Source organism: Megalops cyprinoides, chromosome 10 (genome assembly GCF_013368585.1).
Source record: "Megalops cyprinoides isolate fMegCyp1 chromosome 10, fMegCyp1.pri, whole genome shotgun sequence".
Classification (NCBI taxonomy): domain Eukaryota; kingdom Metazoa; phylum Chordata; class Actinopteri; order Elopiformes; family Megalopidae; genus Megalops; species Megalops cyprinoides.
This window is the reverse complement of record NC_050592.1, coordinates 6,331,206-6,351,208: the sequence shown is the minus strand read 5'-3', so window position 1 is coordinate 6,351,208 and position 20,003 is coordinate 6,331,206. Positions and strand designations below refer to the sequence as shown.

Here is a 20,003-nt window from a genome sequence, read left to right as displayed (position 1 = left end):
TAGTCACAGTGCTGCAAGGCAATCCAAATGACTGCTATGCCTGTGCGAACTCTATTAATAGTTAGCTACCTTTCAGGGGGCATTATGCTGAGCCGGGAACAGCAGAACAATAGAACAGAATAGAAGTGGTTCGGATGGGGACTTGGGCTGGGGAAAGGTGGCTTCCAAACCCCCCCCCCCCCTTGTATCCGTACCCCTGCTTTGTAGAACCCCAGGTTCTCCCTCATTTTTCCCTGTGGCCTGCCCCTGTTGGCGATTCGGGCGGTCGGCACAGGAGATTTATGTGAGAGGCATAATAAAAATTTGTTGAGGAAAGGGTGAGGCCGGTTTAAATCAAGGTCTTGCGTTGTGGCGCTTAATTTTTCATCAGCCTCCTAAATTAAAAATGTGAACGGTCATCACTTATTTGTCAAGCCGTCTCACCGCAAAAGGCGAATGTCACAGCGGGTTTACGTAAGGCTGAGGGAGCCAGAGAGGAGGCGAAAGATGTCTGTGGATCGCAGAGTGCTGATCCCAGTCAAAATTTACACTCATGCCCCCATGGTGTGCTTGTGTGACAGGGAGGGTTATCATGGGAAACAATTCCTGGATTACTATCATCTACAGGACAAGCAAAGGTCAAAAATCCCTGATGTATGTGTTAAAGTTAGTCCTCCAAATACATCCTCTCAATTTGATAGCTTAATGCAAATTCCACAGCTAATCCCAAATGTTAAAGCGAAATCAGTGCCGTTCCTCAGTTTAACCACAAATTTAAACCTTTCCCTCATTCATCCCTGTCCTTCATCTTTCCTGTTACTATCCAACCCAAACTTGACTTTAGTCATACATATATATATATATATACAATGCCTCAATGAAGGAATGTGCCAATATGTACATTTCATTTTCCATTTTCCATTTCATTGCCATTTTAAAGGAAGACTAAGTACTAAAACCGTTGAAATTATTTAAATTGCCAATACTATGGAATCGATTATAGATCCATCTCATCTGATTATACTTTGAACAATAAATACTAGCAAAAAGTAAAAAGTACGAAATATATTACCTTTTAGGTGAAATATAATTATAATAGCTGCAAAGCTCAGACTCCTAATTTGTCCAACTAAAAGTTCCACAGCCAACCTCAAGCTTGAAAGAAACTAATTCAACCATCCTATTTAGAATGAAAACTGAGGAGATGATCTTCCATTTAAAATGATGGACAATGTTATCAGTTAAATGATACTTGTCAGAACCTACTTATCTGTGCCAAATGTCGATAACAACCATTACACTTTTTCCTTATTTTTCATATTTGTGTGGTGACTCCCATTTCTAATGGATCCACCCAGGAGCGGAGGGATGTGTGTTTCTGTCTACGTGTTCGCACCAGGAGTGTGAAATGTGCACAGGCATACACTCAGTCCCGTCACACACTCCCCAGGCAACAGAAACACCTCTTAACAGGTGCAATGACGCATGTGTGGATGCTGCAGAATGGACATTGCATGAGAGGAAAACCTCGCCGTCACCTCAAAATGGTTTTGAGTCTCTCTCCCTCCCCACCACCTCACCCCCAAGTGACCAGTCACCCTCACAGCTGCCAGTGAGAGAGAGAGGGAGGGAAGGTTTCTTACAAAAGCCCCCCTGTGTACCAGCAGACAGAAGGGAGAAAGGAGGGGGACAAGAAAAGCTTGGCTATTTTTAGTCGGCTCTTTCAAGGGTCAAGGGCCGCTTTCCCTTTTACCAAACCTCTAGCCACGGCAGTCACGGTAGGGGCACACGTGTTGTTTGGAGCTCCAGAGTGCCAGGCCGTGCACTTATTGACTCCCCGCACTCCCTGGCCCCCTCGCCTCCGCCGAAGACGCCTGTCTCCACTTCTCCCCTGGAAAACACAGCCCTTGTTTTCGGGGCCGTGTTGTTTCCTGCTTGAAGCCTTGCTGGGAATAAAAGGCAGGTTGGAGTCGTTTAAGGTTGACAGAAGCCCAGGAGTTGGAGGCGGACGCCCTTCAAGACTTGACTTTCAAATTATGCTCTTGTTTTATTTTTAACATCTGGAGGAGTGGTTTCCTTCATTGAGTCATTGCCGCTCCGTTTTTTTTTTTTTCTATTCTATTACCATGCCCAAGAAGAGCATCTGCTATTCCTGGACATCTTAGGTGAGAGGGCAGCAAAACAGATTGTGTTTGAGGATGAGGTAGAGGTTGTTTTTTAAAAGAGAGGTACAATACATCACGCACACTTCCTTTTGGCTCTGTGACCCTTTGCTTTGAAGACACAGGAACAGATTGTACATTTGAAAGCGGATAACAAGCCCAGATTTAAGAAGATCAAAGTCAATCTTTGGGATTTTGAGCGCCTGTCTTGTTCAATATGTTGTAGTGACACGTTGTTATGTAGAATTTTGACAAAGATCCGAATGTTTTCCTGCTTCTAAGGATGTTATGCATTTTTTCTGCACGTTGAACCATTTGGTTTTAGTCTAATTTTGAAGTTTCTTCCAGAAAACAATTTAAATACGCTCAAGATGAGGAGTGGGCTAAATAAGAAAGCGTCTTGAAATAGTTTCCTTCCTGACCAAAAGTAGAGCAGGCACCGGTGACGAGCAAAAGGCCCTTGGAAATCATTCCACAAAACGTCAAAAATGCTGGCTCCCGTATTTTTGTTTTGGCACTGCAGATGATGATGCTATTTTCCTTGCTCTCTTATCGGTAGCCTATTTATAGCGGGCCCACGTCTTGACAGCATCTTCCTTCCTGCGTTTCCCCATCGCGTTTTTCATCCTCTCCGGCACGCGGGTCGCCTCGTCTCGCCGAGCTTTCCCCCCCCCCCTCCCCACACCCCTCCCACACAACTCCCCCAATCCCCTCCACCCCCCATCCACCCTTCCAACTCTACATCCTCCTCGCCGTGGTTTCCTTCAGAGAATACGGTCCCTGATTAGACAGAGTGACCCGCAGGAACTCCCCTGTTTTCGTCACACCGTGGAGCAGAGCCTCCTGGTTTCCTCCAGGACTCGCTCCACTTACTCCTGTGACTTAATTACATTTTACACCGCTGAGGTATGTCGCATACCCGCAGTAAAAAAAAAAAAAAGGCACGCAGCCGTAATAGAACGGCTCATTGCTGCTTTCGCCCGGTCAAAGCCATTTTTCCTCTGCACAAGTCGTCCCTTGTACGGCACAGTGGAAGGAAAAAGAGGAGTTGAGCCCTTATATAAATATTAGTATTATTCATTCTTTTGGCTCCGGCTCTCATCCCAAGTGGCTTACGAATTCTGGAACCCATTTGTACGGCTGGGTATTCCACTGGAGCAATGCAGGTAAAGTACATGGCTGAAGGGTACAACCGTTCCACCAAATATGCACTGTATTAAGTGTGGCGTGCACAAATTAAGGGCCCCGTGAATTAAAATGAGAACGGCACTGACATTGAATGTGAAATAGATGTTATCTGATAAACAATCCACACAAATGTTTATGTGACATGAATAAATGAATATTAACTAGCTATTCTATAGCAGGGGTTCTCTATTAGGGCCTGTAGAAGTCCCCTGAGAGGTAGGAATGGGGGTCCTAAAAATGAAATAAATAAAGTGATTGCTTGCCTTTTAACTATTGGCAATATTTCAGTGAATTTATGATATCATCATAGCTGTGTAATTTCTGATTATGGCATTACAAAATATAACTGTATTGTATTGTATATATAATTGTACATTTTATGCCACAATAAAACAAACCAATTTCTTAAATGTAATAGAGATTATGGAATTACATGCAGCAAGTAGCTGGAGCTTTAATGGTGAGGGTAGTGGGGTGTACTGTCCCTTCATCCTTTTCTTTCCCTTAGTCTGATTCACAGTAACGAATTTGGTCCCCGCTCTTGTAATGAGCATCTAACTCCATAAAGGTCAAAGACTCCTGTTCTAAACAATTAACGTTCATGTTTTGTGAAAAACAGCCTGTACATGTTTAGAAAACTCAGTAAGATTAAACCTACAAAGTTTGACATTGTTAAACTAAAGCCAGTGCAGTTATGGACAAGGGTGTGCTGTGCTGGTGTGTGCTTCATCTCAACCCAAACCGGCTAATTAGCGTTCACCCTCCGCTTCATCCATGTGCTTCCTGCATCAACAGCTCATTTGCTTTATTTATTTTGCGTAGCAGCGTTTGCCCTCTGAGACCAGGGCACGTTTGGGGAGCCTGGGGGTGGGGGTGGGGGGGTCGTTCCTGTATAAAATGAAAAATGATTGATTAGCGCTCCGCAGAGATGACTTGCCTGAAACTGCAGCTGAAACTGGTTAACTCGGCGCGCGCTGCCAGGCCAAGACGTGGAAATAAACCTGCTGTGACTGCGGCCTGTAAATATTATGGCTCGTGAACTGGGCCGAAGCTTCTCGGAAAGGACACGAGACTCTACAGGGGGGGGGGGGGGGCAGGTCGGGGACGATAAAATGATGTACTGTGACAGACTTGGAGCATGCCTAACCATTGGTTTGCGTTCTTTAAATTAATACGGCCTGGTTGTATTCAGCTGTGGAGGGAGCCAGGCAGAATTGTCATGCGTGGTGGCGCGTCTATGGAGCGCGGATGGTTACACAGGCAGGCTCACGCTGGCGCTGGCGCACCTTAATGAATTTACTTCTGTATTCGCGTATCCCGCGTGTCGTTAATCTTTGACTGGCTAATGTGGATTTAGCTAAACTCCCCCGAGGGTCAGATTAAATCATACCCAGGGACGCTGGTGGGTTTTCCTCTTGGCTGGAGCAGCGAGCTCTCTGATAAGTGGGAAGCGTCGCCATCAGGACCCTGTCTGTCATCTCTGATCAGCGGACACATCAAAGCTCTGACATAATCCCGGCCCAGAGATCACCATTATTATCAGACCCTTTGAAACCAGCCCCTAGGATTTTTGTCAGACCAAGGATCACTACTGATCTCAGATCTCCGGGCTGACGACTGTCTCTGGAAGCAGATGACAGCTCTGTATTCAAGCCACCTGGCTGGGATCACACCTGTTCCTGTCACTAATGAGAGAACAATACTGAAAGAGTGTACCCTCGGAATTCAAATGTACAAATCCAATCAAAGAGGTTTTTATTCTCTGCCATCTTGACCCTAGCTGGCTCTGCCTCGCTCAGACATCTTGTTGATAAATGTAATCTTTGTAATCTTGTCAGGAGCTGATTGCGCTGATTGAGCTTTGTCACACTAGACAATTACCACCAACGCCGCTTCTTGTTGCGTGCCAATACAGGTCAGTCAGAACGAGCGTGCAGCCTCCGCGCCTAGTTTAATTTGACCTGTAAAGATTTGCTTACAATTAAATTCTTTCCTTTAATCAAAATCTGTTTACTGAATCCAGGAGAAATGACAGCCATGCGTGACCATTGTTATTCCTCCAGCAAACACAGCCTGTCCCACTAATGACAGGTGTCAGTGCAGTGTAGGGTGGCACGGACAGTAGTATATGTAGCAGTAGCATAATGGTAAAAAGCAGGACTCCTAACCAAAAGGTTGCGGGTTCAATTCCCTGCTGGTACACTTCTGCTGTACCCTTGGGAAAGGTACTTAACCCAGAAATGCCTCAGTAATTGCCACCAGAATTGCTGCAGTATCCAGCTGCATAAATGTATAACATGTAAAAATGGTGAGCTATATAAGTCCCTCTGGATAAGAACATTTGCTAAATGAGAATAATGTAATATAACGCCAGAGACGGGCTTGCGTCGATAGCTGTCCTCCATGAAGATGAGGGCGCCAGAGAGTAGTTTACGTCGAGAGCCATCCCCCGTCTCTCCGTGCCGCAGAGACGTCCCGCGCGGGATCCGTGCCGGCGAAGACGGTGATTATTGTAATCTGCGGCCTGACAGGGGACAGCGCGGCTTACCCTGGGTGTGACATCGCTGTCACAGGATGCCATGCTTGGGAGCGCTCAGCGCTTGACAAGTCCAGAGTCCCGAGTCCCTCTGAGCGACTCGCATTCCCCCGTCCCCCACTCTCCCCCCTCCCATCCCCTCGTCCGTCACGGAATACTTTGCGGCAACAACTGTCTCCCTTGGCCACCTCTGTTCCGTGCTCGCTCCGGAAGATGACAGGGCTTGATGGCCGAAATCCCAGGCCTGCCCTACCTTCCTCTCTTCTGCATGACCACGGGGGCCAATGGAGGGACACTTGCATCGCGCTGTGCATTCCAATAAGACTCACAGTGCAGGCCTGTTGTTATTGTTTTTTTTTTTATTATTATTATTATTTTTTTTAATTTTCCTGCGAATATTTCTCATGAGTCTCGCTTCGTTAGTTAAATCGTGATGGAAACTTCCTGTGTTTTCCCCACAGCTAATGAACTCGATTATGAATGCGTATCTGGTGAAAGCTGAAAAACGGAGCAAATGACACTGACCTCAATATGTCAGTGGGGGCTGAATTTCTTAATGTCTGTGCAGCTTTATTCTGGACGGACCGTCACAAAGTGGTTTCTAATTTGTTTTTTTTTTTTCTCTACTGATTCCCAACCTACCAACCCCTCCCCCCTCTTTGCCCCACTGAGCTTTCGCGCCAAAAAGGACAGGGTGTCAGAGAGAAACGGCAGACCTCAGTTCGTTACGTCTGAGCCTGCTGAACCATGCGCCCATCCTAGCAGCTGACTCCAGGATCGACTCGAGTCGTTACCCTCGCCAAACACAAGCACCCGTGCCTCGCCTCCTGGGTTTTTTTCTGCGGCGTTCATGCAGCAGAACCCGCACGAGACGGGCTGCACCCGGGTGCCGCGGTGCAGCTCATCTGTAAGCAAATCACCGAGCTGTCAGGGCCCCAACGCTGACAGCGCTCACCCAAAACACAGCCGAGTGATTGATGGCTGCGTTTGAGTTCGCCCGGTGTGTCGGAGTGGGCGTCACTGTCGGCGCCATTATTGAAGTATTCTTCTCCCGCTTGTCACTACCCTGTTATCTCCTTCAGCTTCAGAAATGAAGTCCAGCGGGCGCGGGGGGCTTTTTTGGAAAAAAAAGCGAGCGCATCGGTTATCAAACCCGTAATTACTGTCGAACGTGGAATGGGCGATCAATAGAGCAAATCAATAGCCTAACAGCGGGCCCTCGGTCGGGGCCTCCGCATCGGCATCGGCATTGCCGGCGGGGTCTGATGCAGATGCTCATAAGCAGCGCTGATAAGGGGAACAAAGCCGAACATCCTGCGACTCGTCTGCCCAGGACGAGGAGGGGGGGGGGGGGGGTGGTAGGGGGGGAGGAGATTCCTGTCGGAGTTGGTGAATCATCAACAGCAAAGCAAGTGGAACAAACGGTCAGCCTGCCCCCTGGCCGAGGCGATTTGTCCGTGGCGTGGCCGGGTTTGGGTGGGGGTGGAGGGCGGTGAGGTGGCGGGGGGGGGGGGGGGTGGTGGGTTGGAGGCTCTGATAGAATGCCCCGCAGCTCAGAGGGATCAGGCCTGGCTGCGCCTGTCTCAGGCAGTTTGGCTTTAATTGAGTTGCTCACTCAGCCACTGCCCTGGGGGACACCCTCCGTGTCACATCTTATGATCAACCTAAATTTCATCTATAGTCTAGGACTGCTGCCAGATCTTGTAAGACAAAAAAGTATCCGTTCAGACATTCATACAAACCAGGGAGGTGGGGGGTGGGGGAGAGGTACTGAAACAAATCGGCAACCTGATGTTCAGATCTGGGCCAAAAAAAAGAGAATCATATATCAGGAGAACCTCCATCCTAAAAAATGCAAGTCATGCGCCGTCTATTTTTTTTGAAAAGTGTTTCCTCTTGTGCCGGGTGATTCCATCAAACGGTCGAGACGTACACCATCCTCCAATTTTGCTGTCTGCAGCTTTGAAATATTCACAAAACAAAGGCCCTAAACGCTTCCCTCTGTGTGAATTTTTGTTGAAAGAATGGTTCATCAGTTCCTACATAACTTCCATTAGATCAAAGGGAAAAACTGCAAAGCCATCCTTTCCATTTCTGGCCTGGCAAATCAGTCCTTGGAGTTATTGGCACCCCCGAAAGCCGTATAAATCACGTCAACCAGCATCGACCCGGGTCTTAGTCATGATCACTAGCTCAGAACAACACATGGATTTGCTGTTTTCTTTGATCAATGTGAAGTTATTTAAGAACTTTGACGCGGAACTGTTTGTACAAAGCATTGTATTCTGCTCCTGAATGTTTTTTTCCGTGCCTTTTGTTTCCAAAACAGTTGCGACTTTGCCCGGCACACGCAGGGAGGTGATAGGCTCGAGGAGGCTTGGGGCCAACCGCCATAAAATAAATATGGACGGTCATGAGCGAGATGAGCGAGGATCATCTGTTTTGCCATCTGCTCGTGTAAATACGTGGATGTAACGACTCCAGTTGCACATTGCCCAACGAGGCCGCTGTTGCCGAGGAGGGCTCTCACATCCCACGCTGTTGTCACCACACACAAGGTACTGCCTTCATAACACGCACATGCATGCACACACAAACACAGGCACGCACACACACAGACACAGATCTAAATATACACCCGACTGCTGACCAAACGCCGCAGATCGAAATGCATTTTAACGAGCGCGCACACAGTCAGTTACACGCGCGTAAACCCAAACATAGGAGCAGTGCACCTGTGGACTAACACCAACAGATACAGATACACGAACACAGTTACATATGCATTCACACTGTCACAGAGATACACCGCACTCACAAACAGGCAGGAATGAACACACACACACACACACACACACAAGACTCAGAACACACAAGCACAAAACCCTAGGAATTCTCAAGTGGGCGCGGGTACAAAGACCAGTGTGCTTTGTGTGTTTCCCTGCCCTGCATAATTTTTGAGCATCTGGGCTGCTACGGACATTAGAAACGATGTGGTGAAAATTGGCAGCCGGAAAGCGCGTTGGGTGATTGTTCAGCTGGCAATGCCCCCAACTCGCGCCAGTGTGGGGCTGCTATTTTTCCAGAAGAAAACATCCAGTCCGAAGAACGGAGGGGTGCGCAACGCCTGCTCTGTATGTGGTGGGGAACATAAAAACCTGCCATCACCCAATCCCTAACCCCCCCTCCCACCTCCCAAAAACCAAGGACCTTGTCTTTCTAATATAATTCTGCTGTTGACAGCGGGTAATAGTACAAGAGTACGTTTATTAAAAAAAAAAAAAACATGCTGTTGAATTATACATATTCCTTATGGAGGGTGACACAGTGGGAGCTCTCAGAATCAATCTTGATGCATGGATAGAATCATACAGTGGAGAGAAAATGGCAAACATTGCTGGGGCTGGATGGCTTGATGCTCTCATAAATATATTTTTATGGCTTTGTGTGAGTCAGGGGGGCGCAGGACTTTTTCTGTGTATTCATAAACCCATGTGTGTTGGACCATAAACTCTAATGCTTCATATTGGGAGTCATGAAATGGTTTTAATTTAATTAGCTCATACATTTGAAGATCAATAGCTTGTCAATCGCAATTTAGTGGGCAATATATCAGAAATAAGTAATTCACAGTAAAATAAGTCTGATAAGCTAGCATTTTCAGCTCGGTAGGGAAAGAAGAAAAAAAAAAAGAGTATTGTCTATCGGCTGTTTATGCTTTCAATTTGTGAGTTAATTTAATGTCAAACCTGTATTTACGACTCAAAGCTGTGAATGGCTTGGGCAGAAATGACACATCCCACTCCCTCTCCTTCCAGACCTTTCAATGGTTCTGGATTTTTCTCTGGTTCTGGAACTTTCTCCGTCTCTCCAGCTTCCCCTGGGCAAGGCGTTGTCTTGGGAGTTCAAGGGAGGAGAGGAAGGCGGAAGGCTAGTGAAGAGCCATCGCCCGCTGTCAGTGGAGAGTTTTGAATGACGAAACCCCCTCGAGGAGAGACGGCCGGAGCGGAAGTGGGAGAGAATTGGCGGTGTGATGTTTTCGCGTGTCTGCAACCCCAGAGACATTGGGCTCCACCATCAATGAACCAAATTCAGATGAACCCAAATGGAATTCCACTAAATCGAAAAAGCCTGCAGATCCTGCCAGGGCCGGGTATTAAGGAGATTCAGTTTCCTCATAACCACCACCATCCCCCTGCCAAATTGAAATGCATTGATTTGCCTTCGAAATGCCTCCTTTTTTCCCCTCGCTTCACTGTACTCCTGATTTTTGTTTTTCTGCCCTGTTTGAAGTACAAATTCCTAACATTCCCTATTCATATCAAGTTAAACTTCTCACAGGAATGCACGGACGCTTCCATTTTCATCTAGTTGAGATTTTTTTTATGCCGCTCTTATTCGGTTTGATGCTGTACCAGTTGGCGCCGGGTGCCATGTTTTTTTGAAGTTGTTCTGGCATGCAGTTACAATGGAGGGATGCTTTGAAAAACATCCTGGAAAGAAAAAAAATCATTATTTTCAACACCGTTTATCTGTACAGTCGCAGAGTAGAAGTATGCGGCCCTCTTTTTGAAACAGTTTAATTTGCTGATTAATGTGGTCTTCTCCAGCCATACGTTACCCACTGTTTTATTGAATGCTCCCCCCCCAGAGGGAAAAAGGAAGGATTGTGGCTGATTGAGCGGGAGTTTAAAACGAGGGATGCTGATAACAGGGTGCGAGCCCGGGAGTTGCCTGCGCCCATATCGGCGTAGACCTCTCCGGACTTCCAGTGATTCACTTTGAGATCTTTACCAGCACTTCAGCGGAATGAAGTGGCTGTCCTATAAATTGCGGAAACACAACAGTTGGTGATTAAACTCCAAGCCAGAGCTCCGCGCGGCCCATAAATAGCCGTGCTGACTTGGGGGGGGGTGGGGGGGGGTTCGGCATCATGGAGACAGTGGGATTAAGTCAGGCACGCTTCCTCTTCCGTGCAGCCTATGTGGGTCGCGGGAGAATCGGTTTCAAGGGGGGTGCAGCGGTTTTAGCGTCAGAGGGGTGATCTCTCTTTTTTTTTTTTTTTTTTTTTTGCTCGAGACCCATCTCCCGCTCCGATAAGCGCTAATCCGTGCTCGCATTAAACTGTGACCAAGATCAATTAAAACCCAGCCTCGCCCCAGATAACAATCTTTACCCCGGGCGCAGAACTGAGGCGATGCGCTGAATCCTCTGCCTCCTCTTGGGCCGGCTCTGCAGTGTGCACTGGGGCTTAGCGGAGGGTGAATGATCAATTGTCATTGCCTCTTCGCCACCGTGGAGATGATAATGTCATTACAGTGATGATGATGGTGATTCTTGAAGCAATAACAATAATAGTAAAGTGAGTATCATAATTTACCTTTCCTCTTTTTTTTTTTTACTTTAACACTCTGTACGTGAGGTCTGGCTCCATCTGCCTCAGGTGTTGTTCTATCCAACCTGTCTCCTCCAGACATAAAGCATCTGGGCCCGCTGTTTTCCTCCAAGCTGCTGATTTTCATCACACTTGCCATCCACCACTTTCGTCTTTGGGTCAAGTGCTCTCTGCTGAGGGCTGCTTATTTATTTTTTTTTGGGAGGGGGGGATTGGCACACTCAGACAGGCCTCTCTTATTTGTGCAGTTTTTTGCCGTTGTTGTTGCATTTGCCGCCGCTGTTGTTGTTCTCTCAGAGTGAAGTGTTAGCGGACGGCGCTTTCTGCCACGCAGCGGTGTGCCAGTTTCAAAGAGCGGGCCCATGCCAGGTCGCTGGCGGAGCTGCGGGAGTGGTTGGCAGCGTGGTGCAGGGTTTGATCCCGGAATGCGGGCGGGAGCGCTGGCACACAGGCGGCCACAGAGGACGGTCCTACCGGCCAGGGGGACGCCGTGGCAGAGAGGGTGGCAGAGTACTGGCAGCCGGGACCTGGCTGCCTGTCGGTTGCCCTGGCAAAGCCTGGCAAGGAATGGCACCAGACCCTCTGTGTGTGGCGGTTTGCAGAACCCCAACGGCATCTCCCCTGGTGTCTGCTCCATCCGGCGCTCCATCCTCTTTCTCCACCTCCCCCACCCACCCTTCCCTCTCAGGTCTTTGCCTCCTGAGATGTACGTTAAAGGTGTTGAGGAACAGGTGCACTGAAAAAGAGAAAAAGACAATGCCTCAGACCCACGGGATTGCTGTGACTTTGAGAGGGAGAAATGGCAGGCTTTAAGAAGAGATGAAATGACAGAGCGCTTTTTTTTTTTTTTTTTCTCCCAGAGAACCGCCGGCAAAATGGATTGCCGGCGTCTTCGAGAGAACAAGTGACCCGGGGAGGCTCAACACGAGCCCCTCGCCGTGTAAAACCACAGGAAATGAACCATCTGCCAGCGTCCCTCCATCCCCTTCAATTTTCAATCTCGTGTTTTCACTCCTGTCGAGCTGCTTCAATTACATCCCCAGCTTATGTCTTATGTGGATTACACTGGCTCACGGTTTTGGAGGGCCATGGCGACTTGTATGTAGGCTAGCAGGGGCTTTCTTCTTAAACTCCTTGCCCCAAAGACAATGCCTTTCTCGGCCCCTGAGAGGAGATTCCGCCGCACGGATCAGGTCGGCGGTATTTAATCGTGACTTACCCGGCATCAAAACAAAGAGACGGGAATTTCCATTTTCCTTCAATGTGTTTTTTTGTTGTTGTTTTTGTTGTTGGTTTTTTTTCGTCCCCTGGTTTTGTTGTTTATTTTTAGTTTGCGCCTTTTTAAGACGGGCTTCGCTTGACTCTGACCCAGTTTGTTAAGAGGGGAACGCGGCCAAGCCGGGGAAGTCAGGGGCAGATTTCCCTCCAACACTCGCATCCCACACCGAGCTTCATCGCGCCGGCCTCCCAGGCACTTTGATTCCGTTGGCTGGTGTGTCGGCCATCGTTCCGTGATCCAATGTCCTACATTGCGGCCATTTTTAACTTTGGTGCCACAGTTCAGGATTGGCCCAACAGTTGCTCATCTTCTGTCATGGGTTACACTGTTGTTCCAAGTCCAAAGGAAAGGACACATCAGCTGGAATACACCAGTTGAGTCCATTTAAGAAAATGTTTCATTTTTTGTTTTCAGAGGAGTTGAATAATGCAAATAACCTGTGCGGCCAAAACCTATTTGTGTTTTCTTAACTACATTTTCAATTATTACAGCAGATTTGTTTTTGATTTTTTAACAGATCTATCTTGGATGTATATACTCCAATAAGCATTAAATGAACCACTAAGAATTGAGCGTTTTTGTTGTATGGGCGCCGTTTATACTGCAGTTGCAGCATAACCAACACGTATAAGGGTGAATAATACCTCCTTAAAGTAGAGCTCTTATTTTGGACACACTATGCATTTTGGAGGGAATTTAGTTGATGCTGCACTTGATACACATTATTGGTGTTGTGTGTGAAATTATGACGTATGGATGCCTCTCTGTGTTTGCTCTCCCCTGCTAATTTTTTTTCTTTCATGTGTAAACAGTATTCTTTTTTTCTTTTTTCACCGGCTTTTAATTACTTTTAGTTCCATAGGTGGGCAGTTGAATAACAAGACGCTCCACGTAATCTGAGTCCACAGGCTTATGAGGTGAAGAGATCAGGGAGAGATGAGATGGGGGAACATGCTATTAAGACAACAAACAGTAATGTGCTACCTCCTGGGTGCCTTTATGATTAACGCTGCCCACTGATTCTGGCCCCTCTGTGAGCCAATATGCGGCCTGTCTCAGCATGTGGCCTCTGAGATTACCCTCCAAGTCTCTCTGTTCCCCCGATTGGTGACAGATAAACACATTACTTAATATCACCAGGATGTCCTCTGTGGCAATCCTAATTAATTTGTGTCTCTTTCTAACCCCCCTTGCCATCCCCTCCCTCTCGCCACCATTTCCTCTCACTTCCTTTAACAAGGCCATCAGTAATCCCCAAAAAAAACATCCTGATTATTTTACCTATTCAGCAACTGTTCCCCAAGTTGGAGAAATAACACTACTGTAACATATGGCGCTGTGACTTATAAACCAGCTGGTCTGAGGGTGGAATACTAGAGGGGAATTGGGAGGGTTGGAGACGTGGGTAAAGAAAGTATATTAGTGAGATAATCTCTAGGTGGCTTGTTTGTGAGAGAAACAGAGCTTGTGATGGATACACAGCATGCAGGTCATGCTGAGGTTGCGGAGATGCGAATAGCTTGGACACAGACTCACACAATTAAAAAAGACACAGCTAAAAGTTTTTGGCGAGCCAGGCAATGCTGGTACAGGTATGAGTGGCAGGTATCTGCATCTGGCCCAGCCTAACAGACCCCCCCCCCCCGCCGCCCCTCGCGCCCTACACAAGCTGAGGTTGCTGGCCTGTTGTTTTGCATATGCAGCACCTCGCACCTCTAGCCATTCTAGACCGGTGATAGGCCTCAGATTCAATACACATTTACAGATGCATAGGTGCGTGTAAGCACACACACACACACACACACACACACACACACACACACACACACAGAGCCACAGCACCAGCCTGCCCGATTCTCCAAATGCTTGACGCATGAAAAGTTGTTTTGTGAAATGAAAAAAAAAACACCAACAACAACAACAAAACAAACCCATAAAACAAAAGAGATAAAAGCTCGGCTGCACAGCAAAGAGATTCCTGGTTTGCAAGCGCTTCCAGTTACCCCCCCCCCCTACCCACCCCAACACACAAAAGTGAAGCAGCAAGCAGTCAAGCATAATTCCATTTTAATGCAGTATGTTGGATACAGACGGGACAGATTTACACAGCTTTGCCCTGGGAATAACACTGGCTTCCCAATTTTCTCTCTCTCTCTCAAAAGGGATTTTTAAAAATAATACTGCCCATTTTATCTTCTCAGTTGTCCAAACTGCAGCAAAGTCTTAATTAAAGGTTTTATGGCTTTCCTACTTTTATTTTTTTTTCCTTGCTCCTCAATTATCTAGTTTAAACGTTATAATGGCACCCAATATCCAGAATATGAAAAAGAGACCTAACAATTGCAAAAAAAAGAAGGATGACGCTATAAAGGGATTTGTTCAGGCTGCGTGTGGAAAATACAGAGATTGCACTGTTTCTTTCATTGAGTTCTAATCAACAACAAACATGTGGGATATTAATGATATTTTTTCCCTCTCAGTGCCAAGTTCACCTAAGTGCAAGGCAATGTGGCGGATTGAGCAGATTATGGAGCCTATTGTATTTTGCAGCAGGTCAAACGTACAAAATGTGTGTCTTTTATATTTAATGGATTATGAATATTTAACTGGGAGGGTCAACTGAAAAAAAATTCAGCTGTAAAAATCAATAAATTGGATTTTTAAATGGAGGCCTGTGTAAAATGAGTGGTTTTCATGAAGATATGTACAAATTTAATGGTGTTTAATCGTTTAAGATCCATGGTGGAGAGAATTTGTGGCAGCAGTGGCAACAGTCTGGCTTGTGAGCATGCATGTGTGTGTGTGTGTGTGTGTGTGCTTGTGTGTGTGTGAAAGCATTTTATGTCACACCCATAAATTAAATTCTGAAGTGAAGAAACATGAAACACAACTAGAAAAAAAAGGACCAAAAGGGAAAAAAAACCCAGCCCCACCGTGACTGGATGTGTGTCGGTGCATGCATAGCCACTGGTGCGTTTCCAACAGCAAAGCCGTCGAGCCGGGGGATCGGACGGACCTATCTCCAAACAGCTAGGACAACCTATAGCGATTCTGTGCGCTTTTTTCTCCTCTGTGTGCTGTGAACAGGGGGAAGCCTGCCGCGATGGGGTGATTCGGCATGCAGCTAGAGGAGAAGAGAGAGAGAGAGAGAGAGAGCGCTGGGGGGCTTTGAATCATATTTCAGCACCAGTGCCTGCAGGGCCGCTGTTGGAAGCCGGTCCGCAGACAGCGATGCGCGGGAGAGAGATAGCAGAGAGGGTTAAATGCTTTCAAGGTATTCCACTCTAACATATTTACTCCGCAGCTTAAAATAATCTGAAACATTTGCTCTTCTGTGCCTGGGGGTCTTGAGGTGGTGTTGGCAAAGCAGGATGGGAAATGGGGAGAGGGTGGGATAGGGGGGTTGAACAACAAAATGCCCCACTGCAAAACAAAAAGCAGGATTGCAACGCGTTATATTTTGGGGCATTGTGTTTTTCTTGACAACTGTATTTTGACAACTGAGAGTAACCTGATGTTTTCTCATTTCTGCCGTAATTCTATTTTGACACCAATCCCCTCTTTGCATTACTACACCACACCCCCCCCCCCCCCCCCCCGCACCTCCATCCCCCCACCTTTAAAAAGAAAAACAACAGCCCCCCCCCACACACACACACACACACACATTTTTTTTCCACACAGGGCATTTGATGAGCATGATGGGTAATCAGAATGGCGCAGAGCTTGATATTTCTGGAGGATGAGCGGCTCAGGTGAGCAGTTACAGCGCGCGGAGTCTGTGTCTTATCAGCCCCGCAGATTTGAGCTGGAGCTCTTTATCAGCCATCTAACCTGGAACGGGGAGATAAAGCGTCTCTTACTTTTCCATAAACGCACTTATCTCCACCATACGTGCTCTCCAATAGCGGCCTGATTGACAGCCGGCTCGCTTAATATTCCGCGCACGCTCTTACCTGCTCCACACGGCGCTCCGCATACGCGCGCCCCTCGCATTGTTGCGCGCCGCGCGGCCTGCCCCGCCATGGTCCCTCTCCGCAGACTCTCTCCCGTCTCCCGTCCACTGTGACAAGTGCATCTGCCAGGCAGCGGAGGAGTAATGAAATTAAACAGTGGAAATTAAAGCCCGGAGAGGCTTTTTTTTTTTATTACTGTTTTTTTGCATGGACACAACTTGTGGCATGAATTTTCATCATTTCATCTGTGACATTATCTCATTAGACTACTCCCATTCAATAGTAACTGCCATTTTTTTTTGGGGGGGGGGGGGGGTGTTTGGGGGGCTCGATTTTATCAGTGGCTTAATTTCTATTGGATCACTAACCAGCCCCCCCATCAGGGATCTTAAGGCCCATAATCCACTTGGGATCAAATGTATCGGAAAAGGGGATATCCCCAGGGGGTGGCAACTGACAAATGAAGAACTGAAATGTAGTTACAGATATTATCCTAAATGGGTTTTAGAGGTCTGATTAACAGGGAACTCTACCAGCCATCATTTCAGCTGCATCTGCCCTGACGCTGAGCATCAGACAACAGCTGTTGTACCTTTGGTGGGACGAGCTTTGGCTCTTCTGGAGCATTAAAAAAACCACAACATTTTTACCTGGTTTAATTTATTTTTAGATGAAAACATCACAGGTTGGAGCACAGAATTCCCCAGGATTGAGCAGGTGTTCGGTGCGTGTGTTGGAAAGGAGTTTGCTTGGGAAAATATTTACATATGTATGGTGTGGTCCTTGTAGACCTATTTAGTATCTCACCCTCTTTGGCTTTCCAAATTAAATTCCTGCAAATTCCCTTCGGACAATCTTAAATATTTCATTTTCCTTAAGTAATGCAGGTGGAGTTTTTATTGTTATATTTCGATTTTTTTTTTTTTTTTTTTTTGCTTTTTAAAGAATCGTGTTTCTAAATCAAAGTCATTCTCAGTGGATAGGGAAAATAAAACTGTAAACAAAATTAATCAGACTCATGTGGCTAAATCCTGAAAATATGTTGTTTGTGTGCACCTGCTCAAATGGCAAACCTGCATCTGAAGTGATTATGTGCAGCTACATCCATGAAAATAAGTATGAATGGACAAAGGAATGTTATGTTTCTGGTCATCTTGCCCTGGTATATATTATCTTTGACCTTACATGAGTGTGTGTGTTTCATGTCATTACGCCTCATTGTAAATTATTTGTGGTAGCTGCAAATCTTATGTTATTGTGCCTGCTGTGGGGTAATGTACATGCTTTGGCAACACGAGCGCATGCTTGACATAGCGATCAGGCGAGATTGGAATTGGTGAGGAGTGGACATGTGTGTGTGTGTGTCTGCAGGAGCGGCAGCTGTAGCTCTTTATGCAACGCTAAATGTGAAATGGAAGGGATTTGGGTGGAAGCTGAGAGCAAAGCCATGCTAAATGAGCAGGAGGTGACGTAGTCAAGAGAGGACACAGATTACACAGAGGACGGCGATGGCCGGGTGTGTGTGTGTGTGTGGGGGGGGGGGTTTGGGGGGGGGAGAAGGGATTCTCGACCTTGATTTGGTGTCATTCCTGGGTCTGTCCTGAGCATGAGTGAGGATTTGGTTGGGAAGCCTGGCCCAATCTGTTCCAGTGGGACAAATATCTATATGTATTTCAACAGGTCTTAATCCACATTACTGGGATTTAACATGAGATACACAGGGATTTGAGGAGATCAACGTCTGTTCACTGACAGAGAAACTAAAATCTCCGTCTTTTTTCCCTTGTTTTCTTTTTCTTGATACACGGAGATGGGGGGAGGGAGTCCCTGATTGTTTTGTTATGTATTAAATTTCGTCTACATTTCCTAGACATTTTTGTATAACCTATAAGATTATACAAGCAACTCAATAGTGTAAATTTCTTGTAGTTCCCTCCCCTTTGATTAAAAATGAATGCAACCTGCCATGCATATACATTGATTGTTTTGTAGGGGATATGTTGCCAAAGTGTTGACTTTGTCTGACAGGGTTCTGCAGTGGTAGTACTCAATTTCCCCTTACTTGTGAATGAAGAGCATAAATGACTCGGTGTGCTCTGACTAGAGGAGCAGAATGCACGGAGTGGTTTCTGGAAAGCCATATGTGAGCGTAACTGTCACAGAATAAAAATTGACTACTGCAGAATCAGTGGAGTCGGGACTTGATATATTGCGTGAGCTTTGAAACCAAGAAGTAGCGGTGTGTGTCACCACCTCAGGATTGAGCTAGGGAGTACTTCCAAACTTGCGATTTTCTTGCTCCTTCCCTCAAGAGGGTTTTACGTACACGACACGACTATGGAATGTACAAATTCATCTACTGTTTTGAGCAAGCTACCTGGATATTTCTTTTGACTTATTGTGCTTCTGTTGTTTGTCATAGTACGACTCTTGGTGGGTTTGGTAAACACCCATGGGCTTGGCACGGCTTAAACAGCTCCACCTTAATCTACTTCTGTCCAGTGCCCCCCCCCGCCCCGATGCTTGTGTCCTGTTGACATTGTGTCTTTCCTCTTCCACGGCACTCCACGCCACTGCTGTTCCTTCTTCTTGTGGCTCTTCAGCAAAGAGCTTCCAGGGGACCCACTCCTGGAACGTGACACCCTTGATGTGTGAATTTTCATTTGCTCTTGGCAGTCCCTCTCATATGCAAATTTCTGAAACCCAACACACTCAACACGATTCTACCAAAAACGTTAAACATAAAGACTGTGAATGAATTATCTGGCGAGCACCAGGCACAACCTGAGTCGCGCAACGTTAAGCTGCCTTACGATTTCAGGAGAGCCGTTGAGTTTTAACCACAACGAGCACGGAAACTTGTATGGGTTGTTACACGAGCTAAAATCATCTATGAGTAAAAATCAACTATAAGTAAACACTGTTATGTTGCTTTCCTCAGTAGACTATGGTTTTTGTTTGACCTTCTTTAGTTGTCTCCATAATGTCAGCCTTCTTCAGTCGGTTTTAACTATTGCTGGAAGGCCACTAGAGGACCATTTCTGCAACAGAGCCAGTAATGTAGTTGTGCCAAATAAGAGAAGTGACTGTTCTGTCCTGGCCATCTCTCATTTTTATTGCATAGCACTACTTGCCCCTTGTTTAAGTGTGCCATTATTACTGCACCAGGCACAAATCTGGTCTTTGACAATAGTAAGCCCAGCATCTTTATGTAATATAACATCAATGAAACAATTTTGTCAAATCTTCAAAAAAAAACCAATCAGTGATCCCCCTCTCAAAATACTCAATTTTTTGCTATCAGCCGAGATGTGTGAATTAGGAGCAGCAAGGTGTGCTAGCCATATGCTGGACTCGGTACACGGTGTCCTGTGACACAAAAGCCGACGTCAGCATTGCACCAGAAGGAACGATTTGTGAAGGGATTGTTTCAGACGGCCATGCCTCCGTGTTTTTGGTCTGCCTTGACCCCATCACTTTCCTCCCATTTTCTGCTGCCTCTCTGCTC

At 46.5% G+C, this 20,003-nt stretch overlaps 2 protein-coding genes across 2 annotated transcripts in view; one reads left to right on the top strand and one right to left on the bottom strand.

Moving 5' to 3' along the window:
- The window catches only part of kirrel3l (kirre like nephrin family adhesion molecule 3, like), a 45,525-nt gene extending 36,802 nt beyond the window's left edge, over window positions 1-8,723 (bottom strand). The window contains exon 1 of the mRNA XM_036538787.1: window positions 8,706-8,723. The gene's annotated coding sequence lies outside the window, so the exon portion shown is untranslated. The remainder of the gene's footprint in view (window positions 1-8,705) is intronic.
- A 7,530-nt stretch (window positions 8,724-16,253) lies between these two features.
- The window catches only part of nphs1 (NPHS1 adhesion molecule, nephrin), a 56,833-nt gene continuing 53,083 nt past the window's right edge, over window positions 16,254-20,003 (top strand). Inside the window, exon 1 of the mRNA XM_036538578.1 lies at window positions 16,254-16,294. Coding sequence (XP_036394471.1) covers window positions 16,254-16,294 — 41 coding nt within the window. The remainder of the gene's footprint in view (window positions 16,295-20,003) is intronic.